The 27,668-nt window shown below is 42.4% G+C and overlaps 2 protein-coding genes across 4 annotated transcripts; both read right to left on the bottom strand.

Moving 5' to 3' along the window:
• Positions 1-4,100: 4,100 nt before the first annotated feature.
• LOC121611349 (E3 ubiquitin-protein ligase RNF38-like) lies at positions 4,101-18,384 on the bottom strand. The gene is made up of 12 exons (XM_041943883.1): positions 16,993-18,384; positions 13,011-13,063; positions 12,693-12,874; positions 10,597-11,038; positions 9,674-9,814; positions 9,331-9,519; positions 7,644-7,805; positions 7,430-7,533; positions 6,837-6,918; positions 6,630-6,751; positions 5,991-6,090; positions 4,101-5,175 (listed from the first exon to the last, which is right to left on the bottom strand). The coding sequence occupies exons 1-12, from the start codon at positions 17,276-17,278 to the stop codon at positions 5,113-5,115; spliced, it is 1,926 nt and encodes a 641-aa protein (XP_041799817.1). The 5' UTR covers positions 17,279-18,384; the 3' UTR covers positions 4,101-5,112.
• Positions 18,385-18,905: 521 nt separating this feature from the next.
• LOC121611790 (zinc finger CCHC domain-containing protein 7-like) lies at positions 18,906-27,212 on the bottom strand. 3 transcript variants are annotated; one of them, XM_041944484.1, is made up of 9 exons: positions 27,116-27,212; positions 26,368-26,816; positions 24,748-24,797; positions 24,264-24,374; positions 23,056-23,226; positions 22,756-22,791; positions 22,382-22,486; positions 21,872-21,989; positions 18,906-19,846 (listed from the first exon to the last, which is right to left on the bottom strand). In XM_041944484.1, the coding sequence occupies exons 2-9, from the start codon at positions 26,759-26,761 to the stop codon at positions 19,356-19,358; spliced, it is 1,476 nt and encodes a 491-aa protein (XP_041800418.1). In that variant the 5' UTR covers positions 26,762-26,816; positions 27,116-27,212; the 3' UTR covers positions 18,906-19,355. The 3 variants fall into 3 exon arrangements, with proteins under 3 accessions (XP_041800418.1, XP_041800419.1, XP_041800417.1); XM_041944485.1 differs by having other exon boundaries at positions 26,368-26,506; positions 27,116-27,205; XM_041944483.1 differs by having other exon boundaries at positions 26,368-27,201.
• Between the last annotated feature and the right edge of the window lie 456 nt (positions 27,213-27,668).

Genomic DNA, 27,668 nt, shown 5'->3' with positions numbered 1-27,668 from the left:
TGCTGCCCATTTAAGCTCTGTGTGTGTGTCTGCCAGTGTATATACAGTATATATATGTCTATCTCAAACATGTGCGATGCACTCTGCTGCCAAGCTCACCTCTCCTCACGACTCACTATGTCAAATGGAAAACCTTCGCCTGACGCTGCCACTCCCAGTATAGCTCTGTTTCCACTCCATCATATCCACGCACACATGTCCCAGTACTGCGTCCCTTTCTCTCTCACACACACACACACACACATCAAGTCCCACGAGTGACGGTGATGGCCGTTGACAGCTCAGAACATGATGACATGGCCAGCAGCCATCCAGCATGCAGAGGGGGAAATCCCTATGAAAAAAATATCTCTCGCACACACACACTCAGACACACACACACACACTTCACTCTGGGAGAAGGGGAAGGGACAACCTGCCCTGCTGACATGCTCATATTTAACCCTCACACTGCTGACTGCATGTCTGTGGTGGGTGAACGATAGAAAGAAAGCTAGAGTGTGTGCAGCTGTGTGTGTGTGCGTGCGTGAGCATGTGTGTCTATGAATGTGAAAGTAAGTGAAACAGGCAGAGCTCACTGTGCCCTCACTTTCTTTTTATACACAAGCCGGATGGAGAATCCATGTACCCTGTCAGCTTGGGACAGTCTGCACACACACACACACACACGTTTGCATGTTCGCATTAAAAGTGTGGGCTGTGGAGGAGAGCGGTGGAGACAGCCGAGGTGTAAAAGCCTCTCCTCTCTTCATTTAGGCATCAGAGGACGGACAGAAAGAAAATGAACAAAGAAAGAAAAAAATCTCTTTAATTAGACATTACACAATTGTTAAACTGTTGATTTTATTTTTCTTTTTTTTCCAACTACCCAGCTTCATTTGTCTCAAAGGATTCCATTGAGGTTTAGTTCGGTCTTAACCCTTTCCCTAACTTTAACCCCACGCTAATCCTATCCCTGTATCTCAACCACTCACAAAAATCAGCTTGGCCACTGTGAGAACAGGCCAAAACATCCTGCTAAGACCAATTTAAAACCCTGACCAGGAATATCTGCAGTGTCCCTGTTAAATAATCAAACACATAAATCATTAAATGACACCATCCTTGCAAACATACATACACCAAAACAACTAACAGTCTGCTGTGAGGCCACAAGTGATGCCACAGCTCTTATTTCACACTGATTGTGCCAGAGTAACATCCCCTTCACTCTCAACTCTCCTGCTTAAAATACATGCAAACAAAATTGTACATATTGTAGACTACATGTGGAATAAATGTAGATTCTGGTGACTCTTCTTATCTTCATGACTGGAGAGCAGCTAACCAGCCAAAGTCCAGAACTGAATTTCAGGATTTATATTATGTTCTTGTACTGTAGCTGAAAACTATGTCAACATGAGAGTTAAGGAATCACACACCAATATACTTTGGTTTCCTATTTTACAATTAAAGTAATTATCTGATATGCATCGACTAGGACCGGTACAAGGAACACTTTGAGTTCCCCAGCAACCCAGTTTTAATGAGTTATGTGTTTGTGTATTTATGTTAGCCAATCCATAGTTCTCCAACCCTAACCTTAAATAGGTTAGTTGTCCTTTTCCTTAAAAAGACAAACATACGTCTAATTTGAAGGAGTACATTGATTGTAAGGAACAAAACATTTAGTGGGAACAAGCTAAGTCAGGTTTAACAACATCACACAGAGGCCTCTGAGTATTTCAGATGATGATTATTGCCTCCAGTAGAGCTGGATCGCATTGGTTGTTGTCATCAGTCATGGGTACGTTTGTGCAAAAATTAAGGGTTCCTATCGTGTATATTTTTACACTGCAGTCAGGATCTAAATGTGAATATGGTGTGAAGGTGAAATGAAAAGCTGCTGTAGCTTAAACTCCTACATTTTTCATCCCAACTTAATGTGTTTCAAATGTTCGAGCATAAGCAGTTTTAAAACATCGAGAGGTGCTCACCTGCCATCAAATCCTGGGCAACCCCAGGCCTCGTATAGCTCTGGTCATGAAATGGGAGAAGGGCGAGTGGGAAAGAGAAAGCAAAGACAAGACAAATATTGTTTGTTCCCTGAGTTGAGTAACTGGGCAGACAGTTTTAGGCAGAAATCCCCCATCACTTCCACTTCACCGCTCTGCAGCAGAAGCGGGTTAAAGGAGTGGGTGGTGATTACAGCATAGGCAAAGAGGGAGTGGAGGAGGGCAGATGAGAAGATGCATAAGTAAAAAGACAGGAGGACAGGAAGAACAGAGTGTTGAGACAGTGGAGAACAGAAAGAGAGAGGACAGAGTAAACAGAGGAGAGTGCATGAGGAGGACAGGAGAAAGAAGAGAAGCAAAGTCACTGAGGGAAAGGACGGAAGTGGCAGGGAAGGAAGAGGAGCAGAAAGGGAGCCGTCAGAGCGGAAGATGGGGGAGTTAGAGAGGCATAAAAGAAAAGGGGGGTGAAGAATTAGTAGAGGGGATGAAAGAGCAACAAAAAAGGAGCGGAAGCAAATAGTTGGACAGAGTGAAGGACGGGAGGACAGTGAGTCATCAGGCCTCAGCCAAAAGGGTTTCATATTTAATTAAACATGAAGTCAAAATAAAAATATACATCCTCTGTGTCTCAAAGGGAGGCAATTATCTGACTTTTTCTAAGTTTTAGATGGCACGGACCTGCATCACCTGATGGGCTTCAGCTGGTTCCAGTTTAGAAACCAAAGTGACATCTGAACGTCAGGATTTAAGAAAACCTGAACAAACCTGTGCTCAGACACGACGAAGCTGCTCTTTAAAATGTTGCAGAGTTTCTTTCATATAGGTTCTCCTTAGTTAGCCATATTTCTCCTGATGTCCCTGTCAGTTCAGTCAACCCTCCATACCACAAATGCACAGTTTCATGTTGATTAGTTTGGTTGATGAAGCCTCCTTCAAACGCAAAGGTTGAATCCAGATATGACAAGAGATCTTACTACTAGAACCAAAAGAAGGCCAGCTTTGGACAGAAGTCTCCATAAGCTCTTTCAGAAGTCGTAACAGGAGTCCCTGCAAGATAACCACACACTCAGTGAGAGTGGCTCAGTGTGAAGAACATGAGAACTGTCCTCAGGTGCTTGAGCCCTCTTTGCCACGTTCTTCTCAAGCAGGCTCTGTGAATCGTCTCCAGTAAAAACAATGGCATTTGCGTTCTCCGCGCCTCAAGCAGCTCCACACAAAAATGTAGCCATTCGTGCTGCAAAGCCTAGAGGTGACATTTGCCTTTTGGAAGTCAACTGTAGATACTGTATTAGTATGTACAGTGGCACAGCTTCTGTTCTGCTAATCAACAGAAGGAGCAAGACAAACAGGCATGTGCTGCTAGGGAAACAGCTGTGTGCATTCAGGGAAACGTGATCTTCGACGGTGGGGAAACAGACGTGTGCTGCAAGGGGAGGTGGACAGCCTGGCTGCCTCTCGTTACGCCAACTGTACAAACACATTCACTTAAATTGCACCATACATTTAAGGAAGGTTTCACTGATAACACATTCTCTGTTCATTAAGTTGTCCACTGTGGTCTCTAATTGATCAGATGCTTGGATCCAATTCCTTAATTTGTTCTCTCAGATTGGTGCAGAATTCTTAGTGATTACATTCATCACATTTTATGTTATCTTCCTTACCTACTCATTTATGTTGTTTTTTAGGGCAAGTTACAGCCTACTTATTACCCACAGCCCAGAGTGACTGAAGAACCCCACACATCAAGACTTTATGGTCGTACAAAGGATGGTTGCTATGTCGAGTAACAAACGTCTCACTCAACCAAGAGTCTCAATAAATCCGCCATTCATCAGGACCACATCTTGGGCAGATGTGGTATGATGATAGTCTAGAAGAGCAGTAACACCACCTGGTGGTAACTTGAAGTCACTGCACCACCACACCAAAAACTGAAAAGACGGAGCCAGTCAAAGCTGCAGTCGGTGTCATTTTAACCACCACTTCACATCTAGAAAAATCCAGAACAACCAAAACTGACTTTTTTCAAATCTTGATTCCCTGTTAAAAAAAAAAAGAAAGAGAAAAAAATCTATACAAAATACAAAGTTTAAAAAGTTCATATCAAGCCTTTTATTTGGTATACAGATATTCATAGATTTATACAGTATATATAGATATATGTATATATGTAACACATGTGCCACTGCAAAGTCACAGACAAACTTATCTTTACTAAGAAAAGAAAGGAAAAGAAAAAATATATAATGTGCTTAATTTCAAAGTAGTGCCGTGAAGCGCTTGTAAAGAATGATGACCAAAACCGGAATGATGAGGTAACTGCCAGGCAGGAAAACAATCACTTATAATGGTTGAATAATAATAATAATAACAACAATAATAATAATAATAATCTACCAAAACAAATGGATCAAATAGGCAACCGAGAGGGATAGTGGCAACATGGACCCTTAGTGTCAAACTAGAGAAAAGGATTTAAGTCTATAACATACATACACACACAGTATGCATACAGACAGACAGTGCATAAACGTACAAACAGGAAGTTAAGTCAGTCACTCACGAGAGCAGAAACTCTCTGATGTCGTCAACTCTTGTCTGATACACAACAGAAACTCAGGCATGCACATCTAAAAATCTCTCTCTCGCTTGCACACACACACACACGCACGCACGCACGCACGCACGCAGACACGCACGCACACAGAAAACACACAGTTGTGTACCACAGCCCCCCGTTACAGGGCTGACCAAACAACGCTTGCAGAGTGCAAGTGCACAAACAAACACACATACACACGCACACACACCACAGCAGAATAGGGGTCAGGCAGATATAATTCACCATAACATGTGAGGGCCTGTATTCCTGTGAACAGGAAACACTGGTAGAAGGGAAATGTCAGGAAGTAAAATAACTGGGAAACAGGGAATCTGATCAAAATCAGATCAAATGTAAAGAAGAAGGGATAGACAAGCAGGAAGTGCTGCACAAAAAGACAAGGAAGCGGTGTGTGTGCGTGTGTGAGCACGTACATGTGTATCACTATATCAAGAGCAGGTAGTGCTGAACGAGTGTGACAGACAATTAGGAACGTCTGGCTCCCTCATGTGGTCACTCGGAGTCTCTCTGGACCTCGGAAGCGTCGGCCCGACAAATGGGGCACGTCCTGTTGGCCTGAGGACAGAGATCAGAAACAAAAATGATCCAGTTATGCTTTCAGAGGCGGTTCGTATCATCAATCACACCAAATGTCCAATCATAAAACTGTACATTTGTAACTAAACTTGCCACTTCACCCATCGGCCCATAAAGGACTGTTGCTATGGATTTCAGATTATGACATTTTATGTAACATTTATATGTTTTGTATTGATTTGTAATCTCTGTAAACCAATTCACACTGAGGCCTCGGGCAATGTCTTGTGCCTCTAAATCATAAGACTGTGTTACGATTAACACAAGAACCTAGTGTTCAAGTGCCCTTTTTTTAGCATTCTCAATGGGAAATTACTCTTCGAGGTATGTGTAGAGCTTCTTCTGACATTTTTGGCCTGGAGTTTAGTGCGCTTTACAGATTTACTCATTCTTCTTTGTGAAATTTAAGAACATTAAGACAAGTTGGAGTCCTGTTTCTGTTTTCTAACAGACCTCTTGAAGAGTGAGATTGTCACTACACATCTATTTTTAAGAGGTGTTTGTGTCACTTAATTAGTGCGTGCTTGGATTGAGAGTCAAAACATGTTTTTCTCTTGGTAAATTACTGATTAACTCTCTAAGAGCGGCACTGAAAGGTTATTCACCAGAAAACCTTACTCAGTGTGAGTGAGCGGGCTCTGTTGGGTGGGTGCCAAGGTTACATTCGTTTTGGTTTTCAATTAGTTTTTATGTCATATTAGTTCTGACTTTTAGATTTCACTTAAGTTTAGTTTTAGCTTGTTTTCAGAGTGCATTTGCAAGTTTTAGTTTACAAAAAATACTTAAGTACTTACCCTCAGCCACTTGTCGACACACTTCCCGTGGAACTCATGGCTGCAGGGCAGGACTCGCAGCAGTTGGCGGGACTCAAAATCGCTCATACACACCACACACCTGCAAAACAACAGGTATTAGCACGTTAAGTGTGGCAACACTAGAAACCTGTTGTTTAACAGACTTTTTACAAGACACACTGGGCATCGAGGCGGATTAAGGTCCACTGATTATCGGGTTAGATTGAGAAAAAAGTATGGAAAAGGTAAGACCATTAATTCTGCAATTACTGAAACTGTCTTCTCATATTCACAAGGAATACATCTCTGACAACTATTCGTGCACCATATGTAGGAAAGCCTCAAGCTGTTTTTAGGAAACTGTGTACAATGTATACATATTTTTCCCACAATGCCTAACTCCAACAGACAGAGATGACATTTGATAATTTTACCACCCAAAAAGCTTTGAAGTTGTTTGAAGCTTTATGTAGCTTGCACAACCACAAATATGCTAAATAACTGCACAAAATGTGTAGCTAATAAACATTAACGTCTGTCAGAAAAACAGTAAATGCACAAAAATCCATAGTTTTGATGATCCTGTGGAGCTAACAAGAAAAGTCTATCAACAAATGATGACCTGGTGGTTGCACTCACAGTGTTTGTTCAGACTGATGGTTATTTGGATTGAACCGATAAGAAGGAAGCTGTTCGATGTCTCCCTTGGTCAGACCTCGGAGCTTGGCCTCTCCCAGACGCTCAGCGAGGTTAAGCAGAGCCTATGGGGCAGAAAAAAAAAACATCAGCCACAGCAGAAGAATTCACATACAGTGAACATAGAGACAAAAGCATACAAAGACGAACCTCGTAATTTTCCACTTCTCCATCGTCTACGTCCAGCTCGAGACTGATGGCAGGACCTGTGGGCTGGACTGGCAGCATTGAACTACACAGGGAGGGATTTGATGGAGAAATGTTGAACAAATTTATCAAAGAAACAAATTAAGCTACTGAGCTGTGCAGCAGTAGTTAACTTTGTCTCAACACTAAGAAGCTCTGATCGCATGCATATTTAAGGTGAACAGCCAATGGCCCAACAAAAATGTCCCATTTTTCCATCTTACATCATCAAAATCTTTCCTTATATGTGTATTTTAGACCTCTCGGAAAGTCCTTATCTTGAAAAAGACCTTCAAAACCCAAGTATAACCTTCATTTCAGAAAGTTTCAACAAAAGAAATCATGTGCCCAGATCAGAAATAACATAAAAGAAGATTCATAATATACATAATGAGCTCTAAAAGGACTTCCTTTTGTGCTCTGTTCTCTCTGTTCTATCATAAGTATTATTATTCACCAACACCTTGCAGTTGGTTGCATATAAAAAAAACAAAAACAAATACAAATCTAATCTTTTCTTCTTAACTATCTTTTCTTTAATGTACTGATCTACTTACAGGAAGTAAGGCAGGAGGCTGGGGTGGTAAGGCGAAGGTGGCAGTGGCTGTTGCGAGCGGTACCGTCGCCCCGGGAGACGCCGAGGAATAAAGTTTGGATAGGACTAGTGGGATAATTGACAACACGTACATGAAAAATCATTCACATGGATTTTTATTGCCCACTACACTTAGAAGGTAAAAAACACTTTACTGAATTATTCTTATCGCTCACCACGCCGAAGAACTCCTGTGGCAGGGGGTCGTGGGAGAGGAAGTGAAGCTGTGTAGAGTGTGGTGTGAGGGCAGGGTGGGTAGCGGGAGGATAGTGGAGCCCCGCACCCAAAGACAGGTGTTCTCCAAGCAGCTCCACGTCATTCTCTATCCTCTGTAAGGGCTGGGAGGGTGGAGAGGAAATATGTGGCAAATCGAAAGATAAACACACACTGTTGCCAACTGAGATTATGTCATGTGATCACAGCAACAAGAGCACTTCAAACACTCGATTACAGACAGATGCTTAGGATGTATGATAGAAAATTATTATTATACTGTACAAAAACATATTTAACATTTGTATTCATCTTTTACTGATCAATCTAACATTTGCACTTCATTATTTTTTCTACTAAGATTTGCCATTAAAGTCAAATTAAATAATTTCATACATCTGGCTTTGCTTTATATTCAATTCTCAGGCAGCTGCTTTTATTTACAGTAAATATTATTCAATATCAAAGCCACACAAAAGACAAATGTGGGCAAACTTCAAAAGGAACTAATGTACTTTGGCCAAAAGCCTTTGGCAAAGAGTACTACCACAATTCAACAAAAACAATACTGAATCTCAGTGAGCATCCAGCTGTTTAATCAGGATCCGCTTTCACCTTTGTAAACTTCGGCACACGCTTATTCCAACCCTGATTCTGAAAAAGTCGGGACGCTGTGTACATGGTAAGTAAAAGCAGAATGCAATCATTTGCAGATGAACTGTGTTTACCAACAACAGTATCAAGTGTTTCTGAGCCAATGTCGTAACACCCTTTAGACAATCATGTGTTCACAAAGTGGTGAACCTCGCTCCATCCTCGCTTGTGAACGACTGAGCCTTTCCAGGATGCTCCTTTCATACCCAATCGTGATGCTATCACCTGTTACCAATCAACCTGTTTACCTGTGGAATGATCCAAACAGATGTTTTTGGAGCATTCCACAACTTTCCCAGTGTTTTGTTGCTTCTGTCCCAACTTGTTTGAAATGCGTTGCTGCATCAAATTCAGAATAAGCAGATATTTACAAAAAACAATGAGGTTGACGAGGTTAAACATTACACATATTGTCTTTGTTCTGTTTTCAATTGCATATATGCCAAAAAGGATTAGCAAATGATCACATTCTGTTTTATTCATGTTTTACACAGCATCCCGAAGTGAAGAAATGAAGTGAAACTCAGCTGGATGAATATGATTTATGTAGGGAAAATAAAAAAGCAAGTTTGACAATGCCTTCGTGCTGACCTATATTTCACTAAAATTCAACTTCAGTCTTTTCTTATAAGTTGTTTCATCAATTATTGTTGCTTGATTGATTGCTAAAAATTGTGGGGTGGGGGGACATAAGTTTTTTTTTGGTCTCTGAAGGGGCGCATGCTGTAAAAGAGAACCACTGGTATAACACATGCATCATCTCTTTTGCTTTGACGTTGTAAAACACCTTTGCTGCTGCATTTTGCATACAGCAGGTGAAACATTTAAAGCTAGTATTTTTGGAGATGCACAGAAAATTTGATACAATCCATCAAATCAACAATCAAATCTTGTCCATTCAGACTTAAATACATTGATTTATAATATTCACAAAAGCTGCATCTGATACCAAATGGAAGGATGGATGGCAAGCATAAAATATGAATTTCTGCTCACCGAACGGGCCTGCTGCGTCGGATAGGGTCCAAACTGTCCAGGCTGAGGCAGGTGAGGTGGGTGGTGGGAAAGGTGTGTTGGGGGATGTGGAAGGTGAGGAGGGGGAAGCAGGAATGCTGGGTCACTGGACAGCAGTGATGGGAACGGGTAGGGCATGGGTAAGTGCTGCACAGAACATGTCTGAAGGACCTAGCAGAGAGAAAAAATGTAAAAAAACACAAAGGAAGAAAACTCTTATTAAGAGTAAAATTTACAAAAGCACTGTGTCGAAATATTTTGACTATTTTGAATATCAAACTAAAATCTCTAGCTGAATCTTTTAGAGAAACACCAACACACTCACAGGAGGAGGGACGCTGCAGACGGGATAGTGCTGTCCGCTGAAGACTACTGAGCATGCTGGGATCTGCTGAGGGGCGGAGCGAGGCGGCAGGCCTGGTGGTGCTCCCGGGGGGGACACAGGATACGATACTGGAGCTGAACCCTAAATGTGGACATCAGAAAGACAAAGTCTTCAACTTTACCCACACAGACTGTGATTTAGAGCTGAAATTAAGTCCTGTGCTCGACTTAACAGTTTATCTACCAATGTTAACCGTTAGCAGTGTTTTATATTCTGTTCAGTTTCTACAGACATTTTAACACACACGAAAAATCAATGATAGACGCCACAATTTCTCAAGGGTTTCTCAAGTTTCCATTTGCCAATAAACTTTCTTCCATCCCAGCCAATTTAAAAACAGATTTCACTGAATCATCCCCCGCTGTAAAAAACAATCACACAAGCCAGACATGCTAATATACAGACCCACAGTAACCATCTGAATCTTTCACCTCCATAGTGACGATTAGTTTAGTTAGTAGGAAATGTAGTTACTGCTCTCAAGATCAAACAGACCCCAGAAATACATTTAAATAAAATCACATTACTCATATTCTCTGTGGGCAACATCTTCAACTCCAGAATAAGTTAATATACCCATGAGTAGCTGGGTTTAATTTTCACATTTCATTGTTTTTAGAGGTGTCTAGTATTGTTTTTTGTGTGTGCCTCATTCTTGTGCATCACAAGAAGGAGACAAGAATGCACAAGATCAAGACAACCTTTGAGATTCACACTGTCCGAAATAAACAGCAAGTCATGTTTTCTCTTTTCAGAGGTCTACTGGAATTATTTCAGTCCTTTCTCAACTGTATGTACTGGCCCCACACCCCCACCTCCACCCCCACCCCCACCGACAAGGCCACATCATCACATCAAGTCACCTGCTCATGGAGGTCCAGCACCACACTGCTCTGTTGCTGGGATGGGTGGGGGTGGGGATGTGGGTGCGGGTGCTGTGGATGGGCCGCAGGATGAAGCAGCCTGGGAGATAGGTTCGGTGACTGGTGGAGGGGCCTCGGGGAGGGGTTTGGCGGATGGTGACCTGGGCGCTCCTCAGGCCCAGGCCCCAGTCCTCGGGGAGGTTGCTGGCTGTAGGGTGGGTAGCCCTGAGGGGGAGCCGGGTGGCGGTAGTTCTCATCCTGGTGGCCAGGCGATGGGCCGTGGTGGGAGTGCAGGTGGTGGTGGTGATGATGGTGGGCGTTGGGGTGGTGATGGTGGTGGTGGTGGTTGTTGTTGCTGTTGAAGTGGTGGTGGTTGTTGTGGGCGTGGTGGTGGTGGCGGGTAAGACGGTCTCTCCGGCCCCGCTGGCGTCTCATTGGAGGGCTGAGGTGGAAGAAAGAGTGGAAAACTGAAGAAGAGGCAAAAAGAGCCATGTTGTCATTTGTATCTTTATAAATAAAATAGTAGGGCAGCCACCTACAGCAAGTGATCACGAGTCAGTTTGGTTTCACAAAGATCCCTCTATACAACTTTTTTCACATATACAGTAGTACTCCTCAAGACCTGTGAACAGACTTGATGAGAATTCGGTGGAGCTCCCCTTTAAATTTGACGATAAAAAACTGAATGAAACTATGTCTGTGCTAAGATAAAACCTTGCAGGCAGGAGAGAGAGAAAATAATCAGTCAGGTAGGTTAGGACTGAAGTTACGGAGATTTTAGACTTTTCACTTAAATTCATCTACTGAAATTAGGGTTGTTAAAATATGCTTTAGTTCAGATTAGATTAATAATTGTAGAAAAAAAATAACACAACAAATAAATTTACTCAGATTAATCAAGATCAATGATACCCCTTGATCCCATACCTCACTGAACATACAATTGTCCACAGTAGCTTTGTAGACGTGATGGATATCATCACCGGTGATGAAGGAAACTAGTATGATTACCTGATTCCTTTGTGTCTGAATGCTGTTGGTTTATGTCTATGATGGTCATGGAATTCTTGGGTAGCAGGGGGGGTGAGGTTGGGAGGAACGGGGAGGTTGTACTGGTAGTTTTCATGTTTGTTGTTTTTGTGTCTCTGAGGCACAGACACCGTTGTATTACATTTTGCCTTGTGTCACTTTGGTGAGTGCGATGATGCATCCCCTTCCTTCTATGAGCAATGAATAATTGTTCACAAAATGACAGAAGCAGATGACAAAACGTTGCTTGGCCCAGTGAATGGAAAATTCACATCTAAAAAACGCCCAGATGGAACTGCTAATAGGAGTAACATTCTGTGTAATTCCTACAGTAAGAAAATTTCGTACCTTTGGAGTACTTCAAGCCTGATATATCACAAAGCAGTCAGCAGTGAGCTCTGAGGTCAGACCTAGCACAGCCGCCGATACTACGATGAGCAACTAGTCTCATCATACCACACTCGAACAGGCGTTCACACGCAGACTGATCAAGACTGACCTGTGACAGATTAATCAACTCAATCACTGAACGGTAGCAGAGGACAGGGGACTAATGGAGGATTTACAGATTTCGTCCTCTGGTTCAATTTATAAGCCGCCATCAAGAAATAGAGTTGTGCCCAAAAATGACAAATGATAATGAAAACATGATATATGCAATTAGTTCAGATTAATCAATTACAAAGCATGTAATTAGATTTTTTTAATCACTTGACAACCCTAATTTAAATTCATCAACAGCTCTAAAGAAGGCAAACTCAACACACAGTTACTTAGTAGCAGACTCAGTCATGCGTCACTGCATGTTATTGTATTGATGCTTTGATATTTTCATGCGTTTCGTTTCTGTGCTAGCTCATCTGGTTTAGGAGCATAAATCAAAACATATCAATCTGTAAGTACTGATTATTTTCATTATCAATTAATCTGACAATTATTTATTGATTAATTAGTAAATTGTTTTTACTGTAAAAATGAAAAAAACTGATTTTTCATCTTTTTGCCATTTTATAACCTGAAGAATTCCCAGGTTAAAGATAATGGCTATATTTGCACCACTCACGTACCTGCGTCGGTTGCGAAGAGGCGTGTGGCATCTCTCTGGCATGTAGTGGGGGTGTGGTCTGCGACTGGGAGGCAGCTCCCAGGGGCGAATGGGAGAGGAAGGAGTAGAAGGAGGGGCGGAGTTGAGATCCAACATGGACTGCTGGGAAAGACGCTGCCTTTTCGGGCTCGGGCTGTCTTCCATCTGTACACAGAGGTAAAGCAGGGGGATGGTTGTCAGGGGAAAACAAAAAGAGGACAAACAAAAGGGGAGAATGAGTAAGAAAACACTTCCAACTTCCAACAAATCCAAGGCAACAGCAGCCATGTTTGATACTTACTTTGTCCCGATCCTCGCTGCACACATTATCTGGGTGAAAATGTAGCACTCCTCCTGCAGGCCACAGAGGGAAAAAACACATCATCAGCTGAGATAGAGCTGACAAAAACATCAGCATCACAAGACACACAGACATTGACTAAGCCAACAGAAATACAACAACACCAACAACATACAGGCAGCTGGTTGCCTTTGATTTTGTTTTCCTGTCTGAGGACCCACTGGATGCCAAAAAATCATCAAGCCCAGCTGATTTGCTGATTAAAACTACAAAATCCAAAAGTGATAAGAAAGAACCACATCCAAAATCTTGCTTCACAAACAGAGTTACAGTCCTCTGTCCTCAGCGAGGGTCCACCTTCCAAACAGGCTTTTGAATTTCCTGCTTTAAACAAGCAGACCAGAGAGGAAGCCTTCTCTGGAAGATGTCACACTGGACTCATCCTCTCTAGCTCTCACAGAGAAATCATTCCCTCTGATCTACCATGAAAAGCCCAAGCAGACTCACAGAAGCAGAGACACAGACATCCACTTATCAAACACGCCAGAGCATCTTGTTGGCTTTGCACATGTAATGCTGTAATGTTGTTTGAATGCAGATGACTTTTGTCTCCAGTTATTATCACTTTCCTCCAAGTAACCACTGTGAAATGATTAATGGATGGATTGACTAGTTGATGGAAGAAAAAATAATCTGTAATAATTAAGTCATTCATCAAGCACAAATGCCAACCATTACCTGGTTTCGGCTTCTCAAATGTGAAATTTTTTGCTTTTCTCTGTATTTGTAAATTGAATATCTTCTGGTTTTGGACTGTCAGTTGAAATAATCGTTAGTTGCAGCCCATCACATAAACTGGAGCGTCACTGTAGGGTAGTCCCTATGGAAACAAAGCATTACCAGAAAGCCTGGCTTCAAGTCTGTGCGATGGCAAGCATCTGCTATACTGAAGTGTCCTGAGCAAGGCAGTGAACCATTATTAGCTCTGCAACAACAGCTCAGTGCGACGTTTCTTCCCCATTTTTTCATCATCTCGTTGTGAATAAGCGATAAAAATCTCTCTCCAAAGATCAATAGACCATCACAAAAAAGGACTCCCTAATGATATGAATGAGATTAGTACATCCAAAAAATAGGATACTAAAAAAAAGGAAAATCACATCACTGAATAAAGCAATAATACCATAAACATAATCTCAAAAGAACACAATACTCTCCCAGCTGTTTATCTGACAGTCCACATGTGCAATCTGGATGCAGCATGTGCACACAGACATTTCAGCAGCTTAAGAAGGATGTCCTTGAACTCAGCTGACAAGAGTTTCCTCTGAGCAGTCCCCCAAAAACCTTTAATCAACAAAAAGAGGAGCGGGGGGAAATCTCCTCCCCTCATCTCTCTCTCCCTCATCCAAACAGCCCCTTCTGTCTCCTCAGAAACAACAGATCTGAGGGCACCCCCCCCCCCCCCCCTTCTTGTCTTTGCGACACCACTCCATAGCCATGTGAAGTCTGCCGATAGTGACAGCTCAAAGACACCCCGCTAGTGACTGCGGCGAACAGAGGGACGGTTGGTTGACTGACTAGCCAACAGTATGGGCCAACACACTGGCTTACACATTTTTTTCCATTTACCAACCCCTTTTCTCTAGAACTCATAGGGGCAGTTGCCCATGTGTTTTGAGGAGAACTAGGTCTGTTAATGCCGATTCACCCTGGGGGCCATAGGAGAGGGGATGGTGAGCCAGATTGGACGGGTTCTGTTGGCGATCAGACACAACCTTGTTTCCTCCGAGCGTTGCTGCTAGGAAAGAGTGACACCATTTCTTTCACGACAGACAATCAAGTCAGGGAGGCAGGATAGTGAACTCAAGAGTATCAGCTGTCATCAAGTAGCAATTTGCCCCTGTTCTTCAACGGAGATGCAGACTTGAAACGTTATTTCGAAGAGCCAAGCAAAAAAAACTGAAAAACAATCTAATTTACCCACATAATCTGTAGAGATCTCACATGACAACAGTATTAATGGGGATCTGTAAAAACTGGTTGCTATTAAGTTGCAATGTTGGCAGGCTGTGCGATGCAACGCTCACTATTAAAGCTACACCGGGTAAAAACATGCTTGACACTGGAGAAGTGTAAGAAGGGGGGAGAAAGAGAAGGAAAAAAACAGAGCTAAGACATTTTTAACACCCCCAAATCCAACCCTGGCACATTCTGCATGAAGCGATGCCAAGAGGTGTGATACAATGGCATGTACAAAAACAAACAAACGCAGACAAACAGGAAATCTGTAATGTAGTTGAGACATACACACTCTTATTTTGCTTACACACAGTAAACGTTGTATACACACACACAGAGACCACAGTCATCTAGGAAGAGGCATATGCAGCTGCTAAGAAGGAGGTTGATCACACAGCTGGGAGATACACTGTTTAAGTCATTCACACAAACCCCTCTGTAGTCTCTCAATTTGGGAAGCATGTGTTTTTGTGAGTCCCCTCTGTGAGGGTTATTTTGGGTATTTGGCAACAGTGCTGCTATTACAACAGAGGAGGCCCATTAAAAGCCTGCTTTCATTCATTCACTGCACTTTTTTGCCTTCAGGGGAATCCAATCTGGTATTACAGAAGGTATTACAGTCACTTTCCAATGGTCAGCAATGGAAACCTGCTGAACACCAAACAGACTAGTGTCAATGTTGAAAACAATGAAAGGGGGCTGGGGTGCTGTCTCACTTTGAATTTCCTTTCTGTGTTGTTACATTTTTTGTTTCTTCCTCTTATTTCTTAAAGGTTTTAGGGAGTTTTTCGTTGTGGTCTTTGTAAGTTCATGTTGGGTAAGGAACCGTTGCTGTTGTGGACACATAAAATGTTTGCTGTCTGATTGATATTGGGCAAAGCAAATAAATTTGACTTCACAGAGTGAAGAAACCAACAACATGCCAGCACAGCTCTGCTGTTCATTGTTCTGTTTGACACAGTACTTTGAAAACTATAACCCCTTATCAATCTTTACCCTGAACCACTTGATGAAAGATCTGTTTAGGACAATATAGAGCTGTGCATAGGCTAAAAAGTAAGTTGAATAACATTAAGGCTGATGGATGACAGGGCTGATGGTGAACTACAAGGAAAGCCTGCACCACAGCAGTGAGCAATCTGAAACAAAAAGATAAAGCCGCTATCAAGAAAGAGATTTCATTTCAAACAATTTCAAGGCTCGTCTCAAGGCTCCAAACTACTCTTTTAATGAGTCTCCTCGTTCTGAATTCTTGTAAAGACTGAGGAGTATGTAGGATGTCTAAACCGCTAGGCAAATGCATCTGTCTCTGATCAGATGATAAATGAAAATGCACTGCTCCCTAGCCATCAATATTAGTTTGAATCCTTCAGCTACCAATTTGAAAATTTTCCATTGACCAACCAGCAGATAGATTTGTTTCATTCTGTGTCAACATTACAATTAAATTGCTATATCTCTCCATATGACTAATTCTAATTAAAATGTAATTAATTACCTATCTGATTACCTATACAGTTACCTTCCTGGTGTCTTGATTACATCCACAGGAGTAACATCACATGACCTCTGTGACTTCAACACCATCATAACTGCATTACCCAAAGGAAAATTCTGCAGTCCTAACTTCCTACTGAGGGCCAGTAGAATTTGTACTGTGGGTACGAAGCCAGGCAATGACATACTAAACAAAGTTCAGGAACCTGGTTTGTGTTATTTACCAGAGTAAATGTTATTCAGCCCTCTAAAGCAGAACCAGCTCTACAACACCTCACAGAAGACATAGCTGGCCTTTCAAGCAACAGCTGGCAGCAAAGCTCCAAGCCTTGTAGTTAAATGTCTTAAAGCCTGTTATGCTGCTGGTGGCCTGCCTGCATCCCTCAGGGGGTGTATCCTGTGTGGGTGTGTGTAATGATGCATCTAGCCGGGCTGCAGGCCCTGTTTACTGAAGACTGCTTACCGGCCCCGGGGTGTCTGTGAGCTCCGTGCGAGGAGTGGCGCTGCGCCCCTACGGACAGGTAGCTCCCTTGGGCGTGCTGCTGCTGGCTCTCCGGGTAGCTACGACCACCGTGGTGCGGCGCCCACCCGGGGTTGCTCTGCTGCGGGTAGCTCACCCCTCCTCCGCTGGCGTTCATCATGCTCCCGTTTCCAGCCGCGTTACCACTGCCATTGCTCCCAACGTTGCCGTTCATACCGAAATGATAGAAGCCAGACCGAGACCGCGACCGAGTCCTCGGGGGGTCCATGGCTGGGGAGGAGGAGGGCGGTGGTGGATGGACGTGATGAAGGTAGGCTGGAGAGATGGATGTCCAGAAACGGGCAGGAGCCTCCCTCTTCAGACCGCTTCCCCGCGTCTCTCTATTCACCTAGTTACCTCTGATGACGACCGGCTACTGCGAGCGCTTTCTGAGGCATTTAAAGCTGCTGTTTCAGTATAATTAGATGAGATACCTGGAAGCAGCGGGTTCAGCCTTCATATGTCGCACAAGCACCCTCTGCATCACATCCACGCTCTCCCTAGCTATCTGTGCGGGTCAACTTAACGGAAACTGTTAATTTATTTTACCACTAAGGAACGTACATTAAGTATTCAAAAAAATAGTCTAGTTATATCAGCGTGCTCTGTAACAAAACATTATGAAAATACTATTTTCTCTGAGTTAGTTATCAACGGTTGTCGTCGTTATCAGAACAACAGCTGAGCAAGTCTCAGGTTCTCTATTGTCTTTTCACAGTGGAACAGTCGGGCTTTCCCACAGTAAAATAAAGTATTTTTAAAGGCAACAGTCACACGCAATTGGGTCCTACGACTGATCCCAATGCCGACGCATACACTAACAAACACCTGCAACTTGAGTTAATATCGCTCGCTCCCTGCCACCTAAAGCTTGTCAAGTTAAATACTTAAATCCCTCAACACAAGCAAGATGGCTAGCTGTCGAGCGTTAGCAAACTAAAGGAAACCAGCTGCCCTTACAGCTGGCTGTGAAATAAAGTTATTAGCATAGGTTCGTAAATAAACTGGAACTAAACTGCAACGGTTAGCCTACTCTAAATAGTAAAGTTACACCCCTTTGCGTTGGCTAACTATACCTGCTCGTTCATTAGCATAATTTCGATTTTCCAGCTAGCCCAAGGCTAACAGGAAGCGGAGTCTAGAGGGGAAAACAAGTCCAACAGTGCCGACATTACAAGCTAGCCCAACGTCGCACAGTATCGAGGTTAGCGCTAAACAGTGCTAATAGCGGATTACCTCGGACCGCATGAGAGAGCAGATAGCTACCTTATCCGTCAAGTGAGACGGACACTATTTGTCCAATTTAAATCCCCTCTCGCATTCGCTATCGAGTGTTTTCTCTGGTCAGCGGGGAGTGTAGTGAAGATCAATCAATGGGAGTTTCACATCTCTGTCAAGTCACCCCCAATCGATCACAGAGAAATGTGTAGCTCATCACAAGCCAAACACGCGATGCGCTTCACAGTAAACCACACAAAACTAAAAGCGAAGAAATATTCAAATTCGCGCAACACCTGTCAAATCACGCTTTGTTTTATTAGCAGCTGTCGAGATCGTTTTAAAGTCGCAGTTCGTTATCGGAGTTGACTACTTTCGACTGGCAAACCCCGGGCAGCTGCTCAGCTCATTAATAATTCAGCAGCTTCATAACCAGAAATACTATAAGGCAACGCTTTGAAAGCCACTAGCTTCATACAGCGTTCCAGGTAGACGAGGTCTGCATATGCCGATGCTTAAAGCCTACTCCCATTTACTAAATAAACCTAATCCCACACTCTTATACGTTTTAACGTAACAGACGTCACTCACTAAGCTACCTTGAACACAAATGACGATACAAGCAAGATTATCTGGAAATTCATGTTTACTGTTGTCTTTACAATATAAATATTACTCTCTGCAAGATCAATCGAAGTCCCGTGGCTCTGACCTGATTTCAAGAACTGTCTTAGCAGAATATGATGTTACTGTAAAATAAGCATTATATTTAGGGGGATAACCCCCCCAAACACAACATGAGGCAGAGAGCAGGCATAGTGTTTAAAAACATATTCCAAAACACTGTGCGTTGAAAACCTGGCACAGCCAGTATAATAGTAGTCGATGTACTTGCAGAACAAGGTTAATGTACAAAAGTACATTCATACCAATTACGCTGAAGAGCATCCTTCAACTGTATGTACTATTCTACAGTTTTTGTACTGACAATAAATAAATGAATCAATAAAACAGACAAAATCATCAGTAGCGCTATTCTGTTGTATTTGTTAAGCCTTAAAATAAAAAATATTAAAAACAATCACACTTCATCTTCTCCGGTGACGTACTCTTTGTTTTGGGGAAAGAAGGTTTTCACTATTGACGTCCACATCACCATGGGGATATAAATCCCCATGTTTTATCCCTCCTCTCTTCCACCTCTTTGCTTCTCTGCTCTTCCTGCTCCTTCTCCCACCTTCCTCATCCCTCCTCTTCTTCTGTGGAGGGGGTGTGGAACACTTGGGACTGTGCAGTGAGGACCTGAAGGGGTCTGCAGTGCAAACTTCATCATCAAAGTTCCTCTGGGATCTCCCCAGTAGTCCTCCTTCCCGTCTGGCTTGAGCCTCTCTCCTCAGCCTCTTCACCTCCCGTCTCTCTCTGCGCCTCTCTGGCCACGTCTTCCTCCTGCTGGCCCGGCCGCATGTCTCCTGCTTTGTCCTGCTCCTCCCCTGGAATGGCTGATTCTCCGCACCGCTCTCCCCTGTCGGTTCAGAATGCTGCTGGTTTGAGAGAGGCAGGGATCCAACACTCGCAAGCTCTGAAAACACAGCATTGAAAGAGAAAATTCCCTGTGAGTCTGTATAGCTGACCAACATGTTAAAAAGTTATTGTTTACAGTTGCACAAATTAATATTTTCATTTTAACAATACGAAAAATGCATTGTGAAAGGGGTTGCTTACTTAGACAAACCCACAGAGAGATATCAACAGACTCTGCACTTCTCCTCAGCTCTACAGAGCATCATGTCAGTTTATTGTGTTGCTTTTATGGCACACAATTACTGTTTTGATTTACTCTCACTGCTCTCATCAACTGTTTTCAGCCACAGCAGCCAGTTGTTTTCAAGCTACCAACAGAGCTGAATACTGGACTTACACTAAGCTGACAGTTTATTAGGTACTCCTTGTTAAAATTGATGCAGTGTGCATTGGTTCTAGCTAGGTGCAGTTATTGAAATTATTGTACACTGTTAACTGAGGGTACATTAAGTGTGTTCGGTGGCCAAATACATGACTTCAAAATAAGGATAATGCCGCTCAGTGTCCGCTGGGTGTAAATAGGTAACTATTTGCTGACATGTTCACCATAACAGCCTGTTAAGGTGATAGCATGTAAATGTTTACAAGTTGATCTGTTGACTCCAAACAAAAACTGCTTTAAAGCATAACTTAAGTTTCTCTGATCTAAATTTTCACCTTGCTGCAGTGATGTACACGTGTAGTCCAGGACCCTGTGACATCACCTTTGGGTGTGGTTACACGATTCTTGAAGACCGTCCTTGGTCAACACAAATTAGGAGCCTGACCGGCCAAAGGGTCAGGGTGTTCTTGGAAGAAACACATAGTGACGGCCTTCACACATGGCTTCATGATCCATAATGATAATGCAGTAATTGAAAGACCTCAGAAAATGCCTTTTAAACTCACTGCAAATGAGCCAACATCACAGAAGATGAGGAAAAGACACTGTTTGGAGATCAAGATCATCTGCCATTTCAGGCCCCAGCAGTATACCTTAAGTATACAAGAAGTGCCCACAGCTCCTTCAGCAACTGTGGAATCTTAAAAGCTTTCCTGGTTTTTCAGCATGTCTAAACACACTTTGATCATCAGCGAGCTGATCCACAGGGCCTTAAACATGAAACTGAACCAAACTGTTGTCTGGTTAGACTTGACAAGTGCCTGCCGGTCAACTTATTCAAGCAGGTCAAGACCACCATCATGTGTGGAGCTCTTTCAAGATATCCAAGCCTGACAAACGACCCCAGCTGTAAATTAATGGCAACTCTAAACTACATACTGAAAGGGTGTAAAACAGCTCTGACCGAAGGCCTACATCGGTGGTGCCAAGACAATGTTTGACAGTTGAAGCTGCAGTTTCAAGAAGTAGACAATACCTCTCTACGTCCAAACATTGTGTTGTGGTCCCAAGAAGACAAGAAGATAATACTAGTGGAATTTATATTTCCATGGGAGAAGGGTCATCAAGAGGCACGTCAGAGGAAAGCTTCAACATAACCTCTAGTGCAGGACTGCAGAGACCAAGAATGGCAAGCATGGCTGCTCCCAGTTGAGGTCGGTTGCACAGATTTCTCTGCAGCTTGTTTGTCGGCTCCTCTGGACGTCAATGGAAAGGGAAAGAGGGACAACAGGGCAGGAAGCAGAGGGAGCTTCTTGCTTGCTAAGGAGTCGGTGAGAGGAGAGTAGCTGGAGATCAGCAGCAGATGGGCTGTGATTTGGTCACCACTGTTGACCCACCAGCTAGAGGGATTCACTGTGGAGGGTCGAACCACCTTTTGAAAGTTGTGTACCATCTGAAGACATCTGCTCCTGACTAAAGTTACCTCATTAATAAGTAACTAGAGATGCATAGCACCAACTGGTGTATGCTGCAATCAAAAAATGTGAAAGGAGACCCTTTGAATGCTAGATGTGTTTTGCAATCAGCTAAGATTAAATCCCAAATCCCTGATGAAATTAGCATGATAAAAATCACCATTTTCTGCAAACGTTTACACCATGGTATGTAAAATAATACTGTATATACTATAGGTTTTGTCACCTTTGGCTCTTTCCTGCACAGTGGTACGAGATTGGAGGATGTCCTCCACGGTGTCATAGTGGCAGACATAGGGTAATGATGGCGAAGCCCCACTGATCATCCTCCTCTTAGTGCACTCCTGATACCAACAGAGAGACAAAGACACAGATGTAGGGGGAAAGACAGAGAAGAATACAAAAGGTGAAGGATGGATACAAGACAGTACAGAATGGTGCTGATACAAAAATATATAGTGATTGAAGGAGAGAGGAAAGAGAGAACAGATGCAACTGAAAGTGAGGGAGCAACAGAATTAACGGGCAGGCACAGTACAGTCCAATCAAAAAGCAGATGCAGAAAGGGAGAGGAAGAGTGCTATGTTGTGCAGAGGTATACAGAGGGGAAGAGGAATACAGAGAGACACATGAGACAGTATAAAGAAAAAGAAGGATAACAGACAAAGACATCAGGCCAAGAAGGAAAGGAAAGATGGTAAAAGCAGGAGAAGGATTTCTTTTATTAGCCACTTACATAACCATAATGTCCCCTCTCAGAGCAGTTGTAACAATAAACAGGGCATTTCTTATGTTTTAGGGTGTCAGCTGTCCGTGGCCTGAGTGGAACCTCTAACTGGACCTGGAAAAAGGATATAAGTTGATTTCTTTGAAGTTTGATCAATACAAATCTATGCATTCAAACTTTTCCTTTCCTTTCCACCAGCCTATTAAAAGACATGATAAAGATGGTCCGCTGATCGTCTGAGCAAAATCATGAAAAACTCAAATCTGTGGTGTTAATACAGTCATACAGTCAGCCATACAGACCTTTTTATATTTAGAGGCATTATACATCTTGCTTAGTAAAGAAGGTGAGATAAGAGTAGTAAATTCAAAACTTCAACTCACTGTCAAGTGGTATTGTCTCCATGTATCAGGGCAGACCTGAGAAGAACCAAGGAAACAAAAGAGAAAATTACTCTTTTGAGCAATCCAGATAAAAAAAAGCATTGTGTAACTGCACTGAAGATGAGGAACTGGTTGCCAAGATCAAACAACACTTCATGAAAGGGGCCCACACACACCTGAGGCTACAGAATATGTCAACACTCAACTGGCAAATGCTTTTAAAGTTTCCTTCAACATGGCAACGCACTCCAACACAAACACTCACTGGAGCCACACCTGGGGGCTAACAAACAAACTCACATCAGAGAGGTGCCCTGCCATACCACAGCGCTGGCAGTGTTGGTTCCACAGCGGGGGCCTTTCACAGGGCCTGAAGCCATGTGAAGGCAGGCCACAGTTGGTGCAGGGGCGGCTCGGACAGTCCCTATGGATGTGGCCCCGGATACCACAAAGGACACAGGTGGGACGTTTCTGCACAGAGACAATTTTACAATTTTTAAGGGGTTGGGATGGCCATTATTATTTTCAGTAAACGTGGAACTACAACACTAATCCGAGATTTTCACGCATGATGTCGCATATGTGACACATATTTGCTCTCTCCTCCACGCATCTCCAATCCATGAGATGTGTTTATTTGGTCATTTTCCCTTGATTTTAGTGCTTCTACCATGGGGAAGTAGGCTTCACAGTTAAAATGTTTTGGGGTTTTTTGTCTATGTTAATTAGTATTGTTGATGTACAATCAGTAGTCTGCACAGCTTGTTTTATTTTGAAAATTTACTAGATTCTCTTCATCGCTCCTGCCTGACTTCATGTCTGCCTCAATCTATTCTGTGCAGATTGACGCGTCATCCATCAAAAATAGATTTGGCGCATATTCTCTGTGGAGCAGAGCCTAAATACGCTTTTGGGATGCTTCTGAAACAGGAAGGCTACGCGCCAAGTGGAAATGCACTCATTGACTAGAATGGCAGCGATCAGCTCTGTCACACGTGTCACGGACAGAATGTGGACGCTGTGCGCCCAGTGTGTAAATTAAGGGTTATGTCTCTGGCGCAACTTATGGCAGTCTGTAAGGGACAGAAACATTAGCCTAGGTGAGACAGTCAGTTAGAAAGACAGAAATCAACAAAAACATATGGAGACAAGGCATCAATTATCAAAATATATTAATGTTTTGTCAACTGTTTTTCAACCTGACAAAAAGATGTGCATTTTAGCATTTTGCTATAATTGGATGGTTGAAAGTATAAAAAAGCAGAAAACACTGACAAGGAGGAGTGGATATCAACTGGACTCAAACAAGAGATGTTGCCAAGCATCTTAGACCAATGGGACAGGAGGATGCACCCTGAAAGTAATTACTCTACAGCTGCATCAAACTCATGTAATAGCAATTACTTCGACATGGCAGTAATATTTGCTTTCAGTTCCCTCTGACTTAATGACAGTTTTAAAGAATATTATGTGTAAAAGAAAAAGGGTGGAGGAGTGTGTTCCTTTACCTTGTGGTAGTAGCAGCTTTTGGCAAGGTGTCCTGTCCTGTTGCACATGTTACAGATCAGAGAATGACCAGGCACAAAATAGCGGACAGGGAGCGACTGATCAGCGCCAGACTAGATAATATGGACAAAGACATGACAGACATAATCTAAAAAGGTGGTCTTGCAAGTTTATAAAACTGAGTACATGCTGGTATATTAGACCACAGCCAGCCATAATTTAAAATTGCCACAGTTTTCTAAATCCAAACTGAGAATTATATTACTCAGAACTTAGCTTTAAATAGTCTTTACCATAAATATCTGCAGTACAGTACAGCTGACTTCATTTCAATTTCATCTTAAAAGTCACTGGCATATATTCTTTTAATGTCTTTTTTAAGCATGCAGTAATTTGAATTAATTTGAACATAATTCCTTTTGAATTTGACAATGTAATATAGAGTTTAAATGAGCTCTAGCGAAGTATCCTGAAATTAAAAGTTACCTTGTCTTTCTGTGATACAGCCCAGGTATCAACTGATTTCACATTCTGATCTATAATGGAGAGAATGACCAAGGAGAACATTGAGTTTTGTAGACATAAATGTGGTTCTCAAGCACAACACCTCTTGAAATCTAATACATAGTTAAAAAAAAAAAAAAAAAAAAAAAGCTTTTACAAATCAAAGCTGGATCAGGAGTTTTCCCAAGCCTAACACATTTAGTTTTTCCCAGGTAGTCTGTCTCATAAAAGCTGTAACTCTGTCAGGGCTCAGAAAAATGATGAAAAACACTTGACCTTCCCACAATAACTTTCACTGAGGTGAGAAAAATATGAAACCTCTCTGCTCCAGTGGAGTTGCTGGCTGGCAAGATAAGATGGTTTGCAGGGCAGGTCCCTGGTGTGAATATGAGTATCATCATTAATGTGAAGCAGAGCATTTCTGAAAAATGGAGGGCATACAGAGCAAACTGTCTCTGTTTAACTTAAAAAAAATTGTACTCCCATAGATTCACAGACATCTCTGTAGCTCTGTGTTTGGGTAGTGTTTTTGCATGAAAATGTTAATACAGAAATGTAATTCTTTCCAAACACATCTTTTGTATTTTTCTGTCAATATCCCATGTTGAAACACTGGCACACAAAATAGCTGGTCACTCTGCTGTGCTATGAAATATTGCTGCTCATGGAGTTATTGGTAGCGCTGGAAAGGGCCTTTTGTTTTCTAGAGAGAAAAAAAAGATTATCCAAGTAGTTATCCTGAGAATTTAATAAACGCTTCAACAGAAAGTCCCAAAAGAGCAACATCAGTGCAGTCTGTTTTGTTTGCAAGGATACTCAACATCACCTTGCATCTATGAGATTAACTGGAAAGAATGTGTATTCATTGGTTTACGGCAGCAATGTCGGAAAACTAGAGCCTGATTCAAAGCTGTGCTCTCACCATTTCAACTAAAATCACAATGACAATTACTAAAATCCTTCTTTTAATCATAATAACCTGATTTTAACTGAGGAAAACATTCATCCTGAACACTTCCATTGTTCTGTACTGTATTTAGTGTTAAACAGAAGCAAGTTGAATTTCTGGGCCCTGTTTTGATGATTTGTTTTATTGCTTTCCCCTTTGTATTGTCATGCCACTAGCAATCAGCTGCAAATCATGGTCAATCACTTACTTCCACCTACTTGAGTGCACATTAGAGTGCATGTTTGTCCAATCACATACCAGCAAGCAAATAAGTTTGCACAGTGCCTCATGTAATCACATTTACATGTAAATAATATTCAAATGAAGCTCAAATTATACCCATGGGTCAGCAGTGACATACAGCATACACATACGTATCAAATTCAGAAGTAAAGCAGCACAGTTGTAGCCTCCACAGTATCTGGTTGAGCCCAAATACAGGTTCCAGACATGCTGTGGAATTTCATGCTTGATTCTTGTATAGTCCTCTTTCTTATCCTTCAGCATGTGTAGCTTGACACTCTTGGACATATCCTTGTATTTCAGAATCCCACATTACAAATTATTTCTTTGCACCTGTAGGAGGACTGTTGAAACAAGATAACAGACATCAGCACAGAATTAACCCAGAGGTAGATCATGAATAGTCTAACCTTCATCTCCAGAGTCATCCTCGGAGCTGCTCCAGTAGCTCAGGTTGAGCTGGATGCTTGAGTCTCCCACCTGCTCCTCCCTTCCCAGGATCATCCACTCCTCGATGGGCTGGTTACTGTCCTCCTGCTCCTGCTCCTCCTGTAAATCCAAACTGGAAGTAGGACTTGGGCTGCTGTCCTGCAGCGCGCGTCTAGAGGCGATGTTGAATGCCAGGAGGAGTGGGGGAGAGCTTTCCCCGCTGAGCCGTGAAGCTTGTTTGTTACAGCTGCTGTAACTTTTCTGGTGTTTGATCTCCCCTTCACCTTCTGAAGTACTCAAGTCCCCAATAAAGAAGGGGTCGTCTTTGCCGCCTTCTTTATCATCAGCATCTTCATTTTCCTTACTATAGTCCATAATACAACCTGTGGAAGAACAGCTGAACAGCACCACCCAACGACGGCTCACCGAACTGTCAAGCAGTGGTGACAAATAGCTTTTTATTTATCCAACTTTTTAGTACGTTAATGAATGGTACCGAACAGATATTTAATTGCCTGGTTTGGGCATTTCTTTCTAACATATGTAATTATACGGTTGCTATGTGAACATTCAAAACATTCTAACACGTGGGTTAACATCAGGCTAACCAGCGCAATGCTAACGCTAACTAACGTTAGCTCTGAAGTAGCCGAGACTGCTAATATGAGTAAAATTACCGAACAAAACCAAATGAAACAAAGTCTATAGAGGCATTTCTCGGGCGCTTACCGGTTTTAGTTTACTTAACATTTGTTGCGACTTCACGCAATACTCAAAACCAATTCTTCCCTCCATTCAACTGTCAGGCTTGTTACTTCCATTCTTGTTTACATGTTTGAAGCGCTTCAGCCGGCGTTTCCGGGAGTTGAATGGTTGGACAACCAAAACTGATTCCAGCGTTTAAAAGCAACGCTTGCAAACTATTTTGGCTACAAGTTCAATTCCGATGGCGCTGGAGTAAATCTGGTAATGTCCAGTTTTTAATTATCATTTGCAACATGGCCGTTATAAGTAATGTAAAAGTATTATTGTACAGCAGAAACCTTATAAATGCCTTTAAGTTCGTCTGTTGCTGGCTAGTTTGCTGTCAACAGCTGGCAGTGGCAACAATTGCTCCTGGTTGTTCCAGTAGCAACGACTTCCAGTATGTCAAGTTAAATGTGTCCTCGGGCAATAGAAAGCCTAGTTATTTAACGTCAGTACCTCACATTTGTATTCCTACACTTAAGAATACTACTGAAGTTTAGGCTTAACGCTTTTTCTTAGATTTTCCTTGTTTTGT

Source organism: Chelmon rostratus, chromosome 9, assembly GCF_017976325.1.
Source record: "Chelmon rostratus isolate fCheRos1 chromosome 9, fCheRos1.pri, whole genome shotgun sequence".
Classification (NCBI taxonomy): domain Eukaryota; kingdom Metazoa; phylum Chordata; class Actinopteri; order Chaetodontiformes; family Chaetodontidae; genus Chelmon; species Chelmon rostratus.
Note: the sequence above shows the minus strand (reverse complement) of the source record. Positions and strands in the feature narration are given on the sequence as shown.